Source organism: Lutra lutra, chromosome X (genome assembly GCF_902655055.1).
Source record: "Lutra lutra chromosome X, mLutLut1.2, whole genome shotgun sequence".
NCBI lineage: Eukaryota > Metazoa > Chordata > Mammalia > Carnivora > Mustelidae > Lutra > Lutra lutra.
In genome coordinates, this window is record NC_062296.1 from 344,167 (window position 1) to 359,741 (window position 15,575).

A 15,575-nucleotide genomic window follows, 5' to 3' on the forward strand; every position below is an offset into this window, starting at 1 on the left:
CCTCTGAATGGAGACACAAGTTTCTGATACATATCACTTTCCTCTCCCTGAAAAACTTCTTTTAATATTTATTGCAGGACATAAACTGCTGGTGATTGAATTCTCTCAGTTTTTGTTTGTCTGAGAAAATCTTTCATTCTCCTACACTTTTTTTTTAAAGATTTTATTTATCTATTTGACAGAGATTAAAGTAGGCAGAGAGGCAGGCAGAGAGAGAGGGGGAAGCAGGCTCCCCACTGAGCAGAGAGCCCGCTGTGGGGCTCAATCCCAGGACCCCGAGACCACGACCTGAGCCGAAGGCAGAGACTTAACCCACTGAGCCACCCAGGCGCCCCTCTCCTACACTTTTTAAAATTTCTTTTTATTTTTTTGTAGTTTCAGAGGTAGAATTTAGTGATTCATCCATTGCATAGAACACCCAGTGCTCATTACATCAAGTGCCCTCCTTAATGCCCATCACCCAATTATCCCTCCCCGTGCAACCTCCCTTCCAGCAACCCTCAATTTGCTTCCTAGAGTTCAGTGTCTCTTACGGTTAGCCTCCCTGTCAATTTTCATCTTATTGTATTTTTCCTTCCCTTTGCCTGTGTTCATTTGTTTTGTTTCTTAAACTCCACAAATGCGTAAAATCATATGGCATTTGTCTTTTAACGACCGACTTATTTCGCTTAGCATAATACTCTCCACTTCCATCCATGTCATTGCAAATGACAAGATTTCAATTTTTTGATGGCTGAGTAATATTCTATTATATAGATAGATAGATAGATAGATCTATAGATAGATAGATCTCACTTCTTTATCCCTTCAGCAGTCAATGGACATCTGGGCTTTTTCCATGGTTTGGCTGTTGTGGATAATGCTGCTATAAACATTGGGGTGCATGTATCCGTTTGTATCCTTTGGGTAAATACCCAGTAGTGTAATTGCTGGGTCATGTGGGTAGCTCTATTTTCAACTTTTTCAGGAACCTCCATACTGTTTTCCAGAGTGGCTGCACCAGCTTGCATTCCCACCAAAAGTGTAAGAGGGTTACCCTTTCTCCACATCCTCTCCAACATTTGTTGTTTCCTGACTTGTTAATTTTAGCCATTCCGACTGGTGAGAGGTGGTACCTCATTGTGGTTTTGATTTGTGTTTCCCTGATGCCCTGCAATGTTGAGCACTTCTTCCTGTGTTTGTTGGCCATTTGGATGTCTTTGGAGAAATGTTTGTTCATGTCTTCTGCCCATTTTTTGACTGGATTTTTTTTGGGGGGTGTGTTGAATTTGATAAGTTCTTTATAGATTTTGGATACTAGCCGTTTATCTAATACATCATTTGCAGATATATTCTCCCATTCTTTCAGTTGTCTTTTGGTTTTGTTGACTGTTTCCTTTTCTGTGCAGAAGCTTTTGATCTTGATGAAGTCCCAACAGTTCATTTTGCCCTTGCTTCCCTTGCCTTTGGCGATGTTCCTAGGAAGAAGTTGATGTGGCTGAGGTCGAAGAGGTTGCTGCCTGTGTTCTCCTCAAGGATTTTGATGGATTCCTGTCTCACATTGAGGTCTTTCATCCATTTTGTGTCTATTTTTGTGTGTGGTGTAAGGAAATGATCCAGTTTCATTCTTCTGCATTTGGCTGTCCAGTTTTCTCAACACCATTTGTTGAAGAGACTGTCTTTTTTCAAGTGGTTGTTCTTTCCCATTTTGACAAAGATTATTTGACCATAGAGTTGAGGGTCCATATCTGGGCTCTCTACTCTGTTCCACTGGTCTATGTGTCTGTTTTTGTGCCAGTACCATGCTGTCTTGGTGATCACAGCTTTGTTGTAAAGCTTGAAATCAGGCAACATGATGCCCCCGGTTTTGTTTTTCTTTTTCAACATTTCCTTAGCAATTCGGGGTCTCTTCTGATTCCATACAAATTTTAGGATTGTTTGCTCCAGCTCTTTGAAAAATGCCGGTGGAATTTTGATCAGGATGGCATTGAAAGTACAGATTGCTCTGGGCAGTACAGACATTTTAACAATGTTTATTCCTCTGATCCATGAGCATGGAATGGTCTTCCATCTTTTTGTGTCTTCTTCAATTTCTTTCATGAGTGTTCTGTAGTTCCTTGAGTACAGATCCTTTACCTCTTTAGTTGGGTTTATTCCCAGGTATCTGATGGTTCTTGGTGCTATAGTAAATGGAATTGATTCTCTAATTTTCCTTTCTGTATTTTCATTGTTAGTGTATAAGAAAGCAACTGATTTCTGTACATTGACTTTGTATCCTGCCACATTACTGAATTGCTGTATGAGTTCTAGTAGTTTGGGGGGTGGAGTCTTGGCTTTTCCATATAAAATATCATGTCATCTGTGAAGAGAGAGAGTTTGACTTCATTGCGAATTTGAATACCTTTTATTTCCTTTTGTTGTCTGATTGCTGTTGCTAGGAATTCTAGTACTATGTTGAATAAGAGTGGCGAGAGTGGGCATCCTTGTCATGTTCCTGATCTCAAAGGGAAGGCTGTCAGCTTTTCCCCATTGAGGATGATATTTGCTGTGGGTTTTTCATAGATAGATTTTATAAAGTTGAGGAATGTACCCTCTATCCCTATACTTTGAAGCGTTTTAATCAGGAACAGATGCTGGATCTTGTCAAATGCTTTTTCTGCATCAACTGAGAGGACCATGTGGTTCTTTTCTCTTATTGATTTGTTCTGTCACATTGATTGATTTGCCAATGTTGAACCACACTTGCAACCCAGGGATAAATCCCACCTGGTCATGGAGGATAATGTTCTGTTGGATCCTATTAGCGAGGATCTTGTTGAGAATCTTAGCATCTATATTCATCAGGGATATTGGTCCAAAATTCTCCTTTTTGGGGGGTCTTTGCCTGGTTTGGGGATCAAGGTAATGCTACCAGAAAACTACTTGTTATAAATGAGATGGGCTCAACAACAGGAAGATGCATAAATTCAAGCCTTAGTGAATATGTAAGACTCAGGAAATATTATTCCCATGATGCCTCACTAAAGAATTTAATGAAAATAAAAAAGCTTCAGATCACCAAGAAATCATAGGAGACATTTGGCGCACATTTGATGGTGATCTGTAACTATATTTACCTGTAAAGCTAAGAATAAATGATGGTGATGAAATAACAGAAGAGAGGCAAATATTTTATACTCTGAAATGTAGATATTACATAAGCAACAAAAGTGGGTGTAGAAGGAAGATAACATCATAGATATTAACTAGGAGTAAGAAGATAGAAGTTTAGGGCGCCTGGGTGGCTCAGTTGGTTGTGCCAGCCTTCAGCTCAGATTATGATCCCAGGGTTCTGGGATCAAGTCATACATTGGGCTCCCTGCTCAGTGGGTAGTGCTTCTCCCTCTCTCTATGCCCCTCCCCCCAACTCATGTGCTCGCTTGCTCTCTGTCTCAAATAAATAAATAATTTTTTTTAAAAAAAGAAAATACAGGTTTAAATTAGAGGCTGGGTCAGAAGGAAGGAGAGGCAAAAAGAGAATACTAGCAAATTTCATTATGGCTCATAAAGGACAGCAATAGCAAGTTACCTTTAAAAGGAGGATAAAAGTATATCTGATACAGTCCCAGCTTAGAATCTTTGCACTGACCTACTTTACCCCAGGTATCTTCATGACTAACTCCCTCATTGGTCAAAAGTCATCTTTCTCAAAGAGATTTACCCTTACCAGTATATTTAAAACTCCTACTACTTCCAGCATACCCCCTTTTTCCTGCTGGATTTTTTTTAATAGCTCCTATCATCTTATAATATATTATGTAATTTACTTATGTATTATTTTTATCTTTAATCATATGCCTCCTCTCAGTAGAAGATATACTCCATGAAAGCAGGATTTTTTGTCTCTTTTGTTCACTTATATATCCCAAGTACCTAAAATACTGCCTGGCAGAAAGTTGGCACCCAATAAAGATTTTTTAAATGAGTTGATTAACTAATTAGTTAAGAGTGTCGGGGAAGTTTTCTCCAGTGATTTGATTTTTAATCTTAGACCTGAAGAATGAGTAGAAAGAATAAGAGGGAAAACATGGTAGGCAGAGGAAACAACACATGTAAAGATCCTGAGGTCGTGGGGCAAGATGGAGCCAATTATGTAAAGCCTTTGTAAAGAGATGACTCAGTCCTTTTGCCTGCCCTCAAGGGGCTCTCAGCAAATAGGGAGAAAAAAATGACTAAACAGGTGATTATTACACATGTTGTAAATGCACGAATAAGGGTATGCACAAAGAATGGTGAAAACATTGACTAGGCAGCTATTAACTTTTCTGAGGGCATTCAGGAAGATATTACAAAAAAAAGGTGACATTCGAGCTAGGTCTCAGGCCAGAGAGTGACATGATGAAAGAGTTTTAAGAAGATTAATCTGGCAATAGTATGGAAAATAGATTGGAATATGGATGGACTAGAGGCAAGGAAACCATCTAGTCTATGGCAGTAGTCCAGGTATGAGGTGATGAAGGCATCTATAGGAATGGAAAAAGAAGGACAAATCTGAGACACATTTGGAAGGAAAAATTGATGGGAGCTAAATGGATTCTTGGCTTTAAGCCTTTCAGGAGGTAATGCTTCTTCCTTAGTAATAACCATGAAAAGATTCAAATTGACCTATTATGTAATTGCCTTCCCTGACTAGAATTTCTAGCTATGGCTATTCTCCAAAAGTTTCTGTTATTGTGATTGATACTTGTTGGACCTTAATTTACATTAAGATGATTTTAGACTCTAAAGGTTGGGAAGCTCTCAAAAACACAATTTTGACTATGAAACAGCAAATTGTTCTGTTAAAGGAGAAATGAGGGAAACCATGGGACTACATAGGAAGTTTTACAATGAGCTCATAGTTCCTATTTTAAAAGAATACTAATACAAAAGATGGAAAAGAAGGAGGAATATAACAAGTGACATGTGCCTAAAGGATTAGTATTTGCAAGCATAAGGCCCAAAATTACCTCAGGCTTATAGAAACACATATTTTCAAAGACAACAAGAACAACATTCTGCCTATGTTCTCAGAAAGAAAAAGTATATGTGTCCTGACGTAGGTAAGCTATAACTCAGATGATATCATTAGACTACTCTTCAATGATCAAAAGAATTAAGGAGAATAAGAGAAGTGCTTTATGACTGGATTTATGTAAAACTTCTAAGGGAAAATTTTCAGTCTACTAATCCATAAACTAAATATCTCCGGGCTTAGATCCTAGAACAGATTTCAAGAAAGTGTGTACTTAGATAATTACAAAGTGTTATCAGCAAAGACATTCCACAAAAATGTAATTCTATTTTTAAAAATATTATTAGAGGTAATTTATGGAAATATGGCAGACATGATGTCATTCAAGGAATGAATGAAATTTCATCAAGACTTTAACAAGCCTTTTTTTTTATTAATATATAATGTATTATTTGCCCCAGGGGTGCAGGTCTGTGAGTCATCAGTCTTACACACTTCACAGCACTCACCTTAGCACATACCCTCCCCAATGTCCATAACCCAACCACCCTCTCCCTCCCCGTCACCCCGCAGCAACTCTCAGTTTGTTTCCTGAGATTAAGAGTCTCTTATGGTTTGTCTCCCTCCCGATCCCATCTTGTTTCATTTTTTCCTCCCCTACCCCGCAAACCGCCCACATTGCCTCTCTAATTCTTCATATCAGGGAGATCGTATGATAACTGTCTTTCTCTGATTGACTTATTTCGCTAAGTGTAATACCCTCTAGTCCCATCCACGTCATTGCAAATGGCAAGAGTTTGGGTTTTTTTGTGGCTATTTAAAAAAAAATTATTGATTGATTTGACAGAGAGAGCGCACAAGTAGGCAGAGAGGTGGGCAGAGAGAGAGGGGGAAGCAGGCTTCCCACTGAGCAGAGAGCCCGATGCGGGGCTCGATCCCAGGACCCTGGGATCATGACCTGAGCCGAAGGCAGAGGCTTAACCCACTGAGCCGCTCAGGCGCCCCGAGTTGGGGATTTTTGATGGCTGCATGGTATTCCATTGTATATATGAACCGCATCTTCTTTATCCATTCATCTGTTGATGGACATCTAGGTTCTTTCCATAGTTTGGCTATTGTGGACATTGCTGCTATAAACATTCGGGTGCACATGCCCCTTCGGATCACTACATTTGTATCTTTAGGGTAAATACCCAATAGTGCGATTGCCGGGTCATAGGGTAGCTCTATTTTCAACTGTCTGAGGAACCTCCGTGCTGTTTTGCAGAGTGTCTGTACCAGCTTGCATTCCCGCCAACAGCATAGGGGGTTCCCCTTTCTCCGCATCCTCGCCAGCATCTGTCATTTCCTGACTGGTTAATTTTAGCCATTCTGACAGGTGTGAGGTGGTATCTCATCATGGCTTTGATTTGTATTTCCCTGATGCCCAGTGATGTGGAGTCTTTTTTCAAGTGTGTGTTGGCCATTTGTGTGTCTCGTTTGGGTAAGTGTCTGTTCCCGTCTTCTGCCCATTTCTTGCCTTCCTTTCTTGCTAAGAATCCACACATTTAGCTTCTTTCACATTGTTGGCCGGATTCAGTTCCATATGGCTGTGGGACTGAGGCTGCTGTTTCCTTCTCGCACATCATCTGGTCGTCACTCTCATCTTCTTGAGACTGCGTGCATTACTTGTCTTGTAGTTCCCTCCACTTTCAAAGCCAATGGAGAATCTCCTTCATAGCAAATCCCTCTCTGGCTTCAAATCTCTTTCACCAGAAAGGGCCTGTCCATTTCAAGGGATTGCTGGTGTAGGTCAGCCTAGCTAAGGATCTTTCTTAAAGTCCTCTGTGTCATATACATTGCCTAATCACTCAAGTGAAATCCCATCATATTCATACTCTAGGGGAAGGGATTATAATTTGGCAAGGGTCACCAGATGTCATTTTAGAATTATGCTTATCATAATCATCAAGTCATAGATTCAAAGCATCCTGTAATTCAAAGAATAATAATACAAAGAATACCTAATCTAGCTGTATTTTGTAAAAACTGCTAAAAAAATAAAAAGAAGAAAACAGAAAAGCAGTTGGAGAAAAAAGATATATTACTTTACAAGGAGCAGCAATTAGATTGGCATTGATTTCCCAAATAAAACAACATGAACATACTAGAATGATATTTTCAAAATGCTGGTTGGGGTAACTGCCAATCTAAATATCTATATCCAGTGAAAATATCTTTGAAAAACAAACACAGTCTGTGTGAGAGAGACTGTGGACTCTGAGAAACAAACTGAGGGTTTTGGAAGAGGGGTGGGAAGTTGGGTGAGCCTGGTGGTGGGTATTAAGGAGGGGACGGATTGCATGGAGCAGTGGGTGTGGTGATAAACAATGAATTTTGGAACACCAGGAAAAAAAAGGTAACGCGGTGTTTTTACATGGTCCAAAACTTAGGGAATCTGCCACTAAACTCCAAAGGACATATTAATGATCTTCAAGCAGGAGCAAAATGATCCCAAATAAAAGGTTGGAGCTATATGATGGAAGGCAGTACAATGGTAAGGTTAAATATGTGGGTAGATCTGAATGTCCATTGATTATATAAAACAAAGATAATAATGTCATGTTGTGTGGGATATGTGTATGTTAATTAAAATACACAACAGACTATAGTTGTGGAAAGAGCAGAAATGGAGCCAATATAAATTTTCTAATTTTCATTATAATTTAATAAATCAGAGATACATGTTGTAAGCTGTAGAATAAGTCCTTTTTAAAAGCCAGTAGAAGAATGTATAATTAACAACTAAACAAAGGAGGAAATGATAATACAAATTACATAATCAGTGCAGAACAAAGCAAGATGGGAAAGGTAACAAGACAGGCAAGATAAACGGAAAGAAAACATTGATATAAGAGAGTTAAACTCAAATATATCAATAATTATGTTAAGGGCTTCCTGGGTGGCTCAGTCAGTGAAGCACCTGTGTTTCGTTAGTTAAGTCTTGGGTCCTGGGATCCATCCTGGCATTGGGCTCCCTGCTCAGTGGGGTTAGGGTTAGAGCTTTTGCTTCTCCCTGTGCCAGCTGCTCTCTCTGCTTGTTCACCCTGTCTCTATCAAATAAATTAATAAAGTCCTTTTTAAAAAAAAAAAAAAGCTGTTTGAAACAAAGTGCATGAAGTATGTTATACAGTTTAAGGGTTAGGGTTCATTCATTCCGAATCCACATTGCCCTTCCTCAGCTGTCAGCTGTGACTCCTGACTTAGCTGTTATCGTCATTTCCTCATTTTTCTTTAGAATTTTAGCACCTAGAGGTGCCTCTGTGGCTACGTTGTTGAAGCATCTGCCTTCAGCTCATGCCATGTTCCCGCGGTCTTGGGATCAAGTCTCTCTTTAGGCTCCCTGCTCAAGGGACCCTCTTCTCCCTCTCCTGGCTCTTGCTGTCTGTTGCTGTGTCTATTTTTCTCTCTCAAATAAATAATTAAAACCTTAAAAAATAATGATTCTGTTCAATGTAAATGAACTGAACAGATTAATGAAATGACAATGATTATTAAACCGTTTAAAAAAAGAAAATATACTCTTCTTTAATGAAACAAGATGGGATTGGGAGGGAGAGAAACCATAAGTGACTCTTAATCACACAAAACAAACTGAGGGTTGCTGGGGGGAAGGGGGTTGGGAGAGGAGGGTGGGGTTATGAACGTTGGGGAGGGTATGTGCTATGGTGAGTGCTGTGAAGTGTGTAAACCTGGCGATTCACAGACCTGTACCCCTGGGGCTAAAAATACATTATATGTTTATTAAAATAAATAAATTTATTTATTTAAAAAAAAAGAAAGAAAATATAACCGTGCTATTTATAAAAAAAAAAATGGAAGTTACATGTAAAAATATAGGAAGATCGAAAGTAAAAGGGTGTAAGAAGTATACTATGCGAACGGTATCCAAGAATCAACAGAAGTAGATACAGTAATGACGGGGAAAAAGGGGGTACCGCTACCCATTCCCCTTTCTGGGGTCTTTCCTGTGCCACCTGGCACTGTGTAGCGTGCTTGTCAAGAGACGAAATGATGACAGTCCAGTAATTTGGAACAAAGGGAGGCCCGAAGGGGCTGCACCCCGTAGCACTAGCAAGAAGGGCAGGCGCCAGGGCGAAGGTCCGGTCATGGGGGCGGGGGGCTCTCGGCTGTATTATCGTGGAATGTAAAGTATGCGGAGGGAAAAACAGCTCCAGAGCGTGATCACGTGAGGGGCAGCCGGGAGCTGTGTACGTGACTGATACTGTGGACCCTAGTGGGCCATTAACCAGAGGGCGACAGGGCACGGGAGAACTGGCCTCAGCAGGCCTAGCTCTCGTACTGGCCCCCGGTCGTCACTGTTTGCAGCACGGGATATGCCTAAATTCAAAGATCGAACCACTGTGGAAATCTCAGGCTAAAGTGTAGGAATCTTTACTAGACAGAGGTGTGTTGTGTAATACCCATTTTGTGGACACAGAAAACTAGGTGATATCCTGGGCCATAAAGCAAGTCCCAGAAACCTTAAACAATTACAGCTACACTGGTTTTTTGTTTGTTTTTCTTTGGCCACAGTGAAATGAAGTTAGAAAATAGTAATGAGGAAACTGGAAAATCTCCCTAAAATGTGTAGTACACTTTTAAATGACCTACAGGTCACACTATAAAAATCACAATGTAAATTAGAAAATATTTTAAAACTGACTGAAGAATGGCAATATTACATATCAAAATTCATGGCCAGAAGAATTTTTATGGCAGTCAAAAAGTGAGAATAGGCTGTATGAACCTGTGACGATGGCTGTTTGTCCAAAGCCATAGAATGTAGAGTGAACCGTAATGTAAACTGTGGTCGTTGGGTGACAAAGATGTGTCAGCACAGGTTCATCAGTTGTGACAAATGTAACAAATGTGGTGAGGCATGCTGTTAGGGTTAGGGTTGGGAGAAAGGGATTATATGAGAAATCTCTTATCTCACCCTCAATTTTGCTGTGAAAAAGACTTCTCTGAAGAAATAAAATCTTAATTAAAGAAATGTTTAGTGGGCAAAAGAGCTGAACAGATACTTGGCCAAAGAAAAGGTACAGATGGTAATTAAGACTATGAAAAGATGTACAACATAATATATAACTAGGGAAATGCAAATTAAAATACTGAAGTATCATGCACAACCTTTAGAATGCCTAAATTTTAAAAAACTGACTATACCAATGTAGAGCAACGATGCACAGAACAGGACTTCTGGTTCATAGCTGATGGAATACAGAATCGTCCGGCTACTGTGGATGACAGTTTCAGACTTTCTTATAATGTTACATATAGATTTAGCATGTGACCCATCAGTAATGCTCTTAAATATGTATACCCACGTGATCTAAAATCTACTAAATGGAAAAATGTATTCTTTTAAAAGATTTTATTTATTTATTTGACAGAGAGGGAGATCACAAGCCCGCAGAGAGGCAGGCAGAGAGAGAGGAGGAAGCAGGCTCCCTGCTGAGCAGAGAGCCCGATGCGGGGCTCGATCCCAGGACTCTGAGATCATGACCTGAGCCGAAGGCAGCGGCTTAACCCACTGAGCCACCCAGGCGCCCCCAAAAATGTATTTTTGTATGTGCATATGGAAGGTTGGAGATTTCAACTGTGTGTGATCTGGAAGTTGGTCCTCCAAACTGTTTATTGTTGACGAGCTTTCTTGAAAGAATGGGAATTACAAATATAGAGGAAAGGAGGCTTTCACTTTTCATGTTATATATTTCTGTGTTGACTTTATTTTTCTTTCCTTTTTTTCTTTATACACATGAACAAATACTATTTAGTAAATGAATACAAAACAATGAAACACTTCTACAAATAACAAACATTATGTGGAGTCTGCTCAGTTTTACCAAGCATAGTTAACTGCTTTCTTCTTTGCACTCTGTGTTTGAAAATATCATAAGTAGTGGTAGCTTCTTAAATGGTGGCTGGGATTGCAGAATTATTTACGTTTGTTTTCCTGGTACTTAAGAAAGTACCTGTTATACACATGCTCAGTAATATTTGTTGAGTGAAATAATGAAGGAATGAATAAATATACTTGCTTCAGAGTGCTTTTTGTGGGGAGTAATCCAACGTAAGGGAGAAGAGTGAGAAGAGTATTTGATTAAGAATTGAGCTTTAGGGGCGCCTGGGTGGCTCAGTGGGTTAAGCTGCTGCCTTCGGCTCAGGTCATGATCCCAGGTCCTGGGTTCGAGCCCCACATTGGGCTTTCTGCTCAGCAGGGAGCCTGCTTCCTCCTCTCTCTCTGCCTGCCTCTCTGCCTACTTGTGATTTCTCTCTGTCAAATAAATAAATAAAATCTTTAAAAAAAAAAAAAAGAATTGAGCTTTAGGGGCACCTGGGTGGCTCAGTGGGTTAAGCCTCTGCCTTCGGCTCAGGTCATGATCCCAGGGTCCTGGGATAGAGCCCCGCATTGGTCTCTCTGCTCAGCGGGGAGCCTGCTTCCTCCTCTCTCTCTGCCTGCCTCTTTACCTACTTGTGATTTCTATCTGTCAAATAAATAAATAAAATCTTTTTAAAAAAAAGAATTGAGCTTTAGACCAGGGGTTGGAAAGATTATACTTTAAAGGACCAAATTGCAAATATTGTAGACTTTGCAGGCCACATATGGTCTTGGCTTCATATTCCTTTTTGGTTTTGTTTACAACCCTTTAAAAATATAAAATCTGTTCTTAGCTTGTGGACTATATAAAAAGTGGCATGGGCCATAATTTTCCAGCCTCTGTCTTAGATGATAACTGTACGTAGGAAGTTTGGAAACAGGACACAGTAGAACACATATATGTAACCCAGATATCAGCAGAGCCCGCTTATGCTCTGCTCCTTTCTTGTACCCATAAAATTTCAATAAATTTGACTTTAGCTCTGTTATTTGGAACTCTCCCCAGATCATCAGTGTACTCTGTTACATCTCTAGCTATGGCCTTTGTGTATATGATTGGTATCATCCCACATCAACATGAAATTCAGTCATTTCATCAGCTTACACACATACACACACGCACACACACTCGTACATATGCACTGAAAATAAGCCTTTTATGGGTTTAGTGACCTTACGGGGTTATTCACATCAAGCATCATACAGCTTCTATACAGTTGCATGCCTTTCTCCGTCTTTTCCCACCCAACAAATTAATTATTTTAAAGGTATTATGCAAATGAAGTTTTTAAATTAATTTTCCTGAAGCCATAACACTGAGGGAGTCACCAACTCTAAGCAGGTTTATTAAGGTACTTTTACCAACAGATATATTTTATCCCTAGCATTAAGTATTATAATAATTAGAATAATAGCAGCTGACAACTATAGGACTTACTATAGGACAGACACAGTTTAAGTACTTTAGTCTTCATACTAAACCCATGAAATAAGTATTATTATTATTCTCATTTTACAAAACAGGAAACCAGAGTCACTGAGAATTTAAGTGACTTGTTCACAATTACACTTCGTCAGTGGAAAAAGGTTTCAAGAAGTCATATGAGGGTGTCACAAGTGGAGAGGCCCAGAAGGATGAGTTCTGAAAAGCAATTCTTATATGTGGTTGGAAGGTTAAAATTAGTGAATTTTGAAAGAACCACCAGTTAAATAGTATGATAGAAGCAAGATTATAAGGCATAAATAAAAGTAGCTGGTGAGAAAATGGAAGTAATGGTTATAGACAACTTATGCTCAACTTTTCAGAATTTTTCTTTTGTTTAATCCTCTGTAGTTGAGGTAATTAATTATATTCTTTTATATAGTTACATCTGTAGTGTTATTCCTGCAACCTCATAAAAGTTCTTAAATGTTACTAACTCTCTCTCCTTATTGTCAAATTTTCTAGGATGTGGTGCCACAGGTTGTCCCACCTACAAAGGAGTCTCCAGAACCTGCTGAGGAGAGGAGTCACATGTTGGGCCTTCCAACAGCCCAGCTTCAAAAGCTTATTTCCATTAGCCATCCATTGGCACCATACAGCCTCCGAGTCTCTAAATTGTGCTTGGCAGCAACATGAAGATCATTTTGGTAAGATATGTGGAGATAGATACTTTATTTTTTTAACTTTGTTTTAATTTAAGTTAACAGATAGTGTAGTATTAGATTCTGGTGGACAGTATAGTGATTCAGCAGTTCCATGCAACACCTGGTGCTCATCACAAGTGCGCTGTTTAATCCCCGTCCCCTATTTCCCCCATCCCCCCAGCACCTCCCCTCTGGTGACCATCAGTGTCTTCTCTATAGTTAAGAGTCTATTTCTTGGTTTGCCTCTCTGTTTTTCTCGCCATTTGCTCATTTGTTTTGTTCCTTAAATTCCACATATGACTGAAATCATAAGGTATTTGTCTTTCTCTGACTTACTTCGCTTAGCATAATACTCTATAGCTCCATCCATGTCATTGCAAATAGCAAGATTTCATTATTTTTCATGGCTGAGTAATATTCCATTATGTATATGCCACATAAATGAAATTTAACATCTTACCCATTTACCCTTTAAAAGATTTATTTAGTTGAAAGAGAGAGAGTAAGGGGAGGGGAGGGGGGGCTGGAGAGAGAATCCTCAAGCAGATTCCCTGCTGTGCACAGAGCCTGAGATGGAGCTGTATGCCAGGACTCTGAGTTCATGACCTGCGCTAAAAGCAAGAGTCGGCTGCTTAACCGACTGAGCCACCCAGGTGCCCCATCTTACTTATTTCCTAAGTATACAGTTCAGGTGGTAATTATGTTTACATTGTTGTGCAATATCAGTTACTGATTATGTGGACTGAACATACTTTCTCTGAAGTCTACAGGACCTCTAACTGTTTATCTCCAAGATTATCCTACAGGTTGCAAGAAAGACAAAAATAATATTAAGGCAACAGTATAATCTCATCTCAGCAAGGGGAAGGGAGCATTGCTCTACTCCAGTTCCACTCTGTCTCTCTATCTCATATAAGGGGAAAAAAAGAAATAAAAGAAAGCCTCAGTATATAGGGAGGTGGGTTTCAAAGGCATAGACTGTGAATGATACAGCCAGGTAAAGTATTAGGTAGCAGAAGGGGCAGAAAAAAGCTTTATGCCTGTGTATAAGTTTCCTAAAACTGCTATAACCAATTACCATAAACTAGTTGGCTTAAAACAACAGAAATTTATTTTTTCACAGTTCTGGAAACTAGAAGTCTGAAGTAAAGGCATTGCCAGGGATATACTCCCTCCAAAGGCTCTTTTTGTCCCCTTCTAGATTCTGACAGTTGCTAACAATCCTTCACTTGTGGCAACATCATTCACTCTCTGCTCGTTGTCACATGGCTTCTTCCCTGTGTCTTCTCACATATCTTTCTTTGTAAGGACACCAGTTGTCAGGTTTAGGGCCCACTCTAGGCCAGTAGGACTTCATCTGATCTTGATTATCTTCAAAGACCCTCTTTCCAAATAAAGTCTCATTCACAGATACTAGAGATCAGGACTTCAACATCTTTTGGGGGAATACAATTCAACCCATAAACCTGGAAAGGGACAGAAACAATTGTGAAGGTTACAATCCAAAGACAGACATAGTCCCACTGTTCACTCCAAAGACTGAGATTTAATCCAAATATTAGATAATGCCCTAACCAGCTAATACACCTCCAGTTAAAATAACAGCACATTGCAGCTGGGAGAGCTGCAAGAGACAGACTGTTTCTGCGATCTATCACAAAGAGAAGGGCCAAGGCCAAGAGGGGAGATAAAAACAAGGTCACTAGAGGAATTGATGCCTTTGGTATCCATAGAGAGAAGAAACATTAGACGTAACCCATCTCTTGGCCAGATTGGTATAAATACTCACCCTGAAGTCCTGTTTACCTCAGTGTCTACTGCTTTATACAACATGGTTGCCTTTTAACAACAACAAAATTACAAAGCGTGCTAAAAAGCAACAAATAACAATTTGAAGAAGCAAAGCACCATCAGAACTAGACTCATATGTGACACAGTTGTGGAAAATATTGGTCAGAAAATTAAAATTGCTGTGATTAATATGTTAAGGACTCTAATGGAGAAGGTAGACAAAATGAAAGACCAGATGGATAATGTCAGCAGAGTGATGAAACACTAAGAATTTTCTAAAATCAAAATCACAGTAACAGATTTAAAGAATGACTTGGTGGGCTTATCAGAAGACTTGACACATTTAAGGATAGAATAAGTAAATGTAAAGGATAGGTCAATAGGAATTACCTAAACTGAAATGCAAGAGAGAGAGATAGAAAATAAAAAATATATACAATATTCGGAAACTGTGGGACAATACCAAGGGATAGAGAAAGAAACACCATGCAAATAATCAAATCAGTCGTAGCTATATTTCAGACAAAGCAGTCTTCAGAACAAGGTAGAGTATTAGGGATAAAGAGGCATATGAACAGAGTGATAAAGGAATCAGTTATTTAATGGAACATGTAACAATCCTAAAAATGTAGCACCTAAGAACAGACCATCAAATTACATAAAGCACAAACCGATAGAGATAAAAGTGGAAATAAAAAATCCACAATTGTCCTTGGAGACTTTAAAACCTCTCAGTCATTGATAAATTAAGAAGGCAGAAAA

General features: G+C 39.3%; 1 protein-coding gene across 8 annotated transcripts in view; it reads left to right on the forward strand.

Annotated features, from left to right (window-relative positions):
- The window catches only part of TMLHE (trimethyllysine hydroxylase, epsilon), a 92,078-nt gene that overhangs the window by 6,474 nt on the left and 70,029 nt on the right, over positions 1-15,575 (forward strand). For all 8 annotated transcript variants that reach the window (XM_047715721.1, XM_047715723.1, XM_047715722.1 and 5 more), the window contains one exon: positions 12,844-13,025. In XM_047715721.1, coding sequence (XP_047571677.1) covers positions 12,845-13,025 — 181 coding nt within the window. In that variant the 5' untranslated portion in view covers position 12,844. The remainder of the gene's footprint in view (positions 1-12,843; positions 13,026-15,575) is intronic.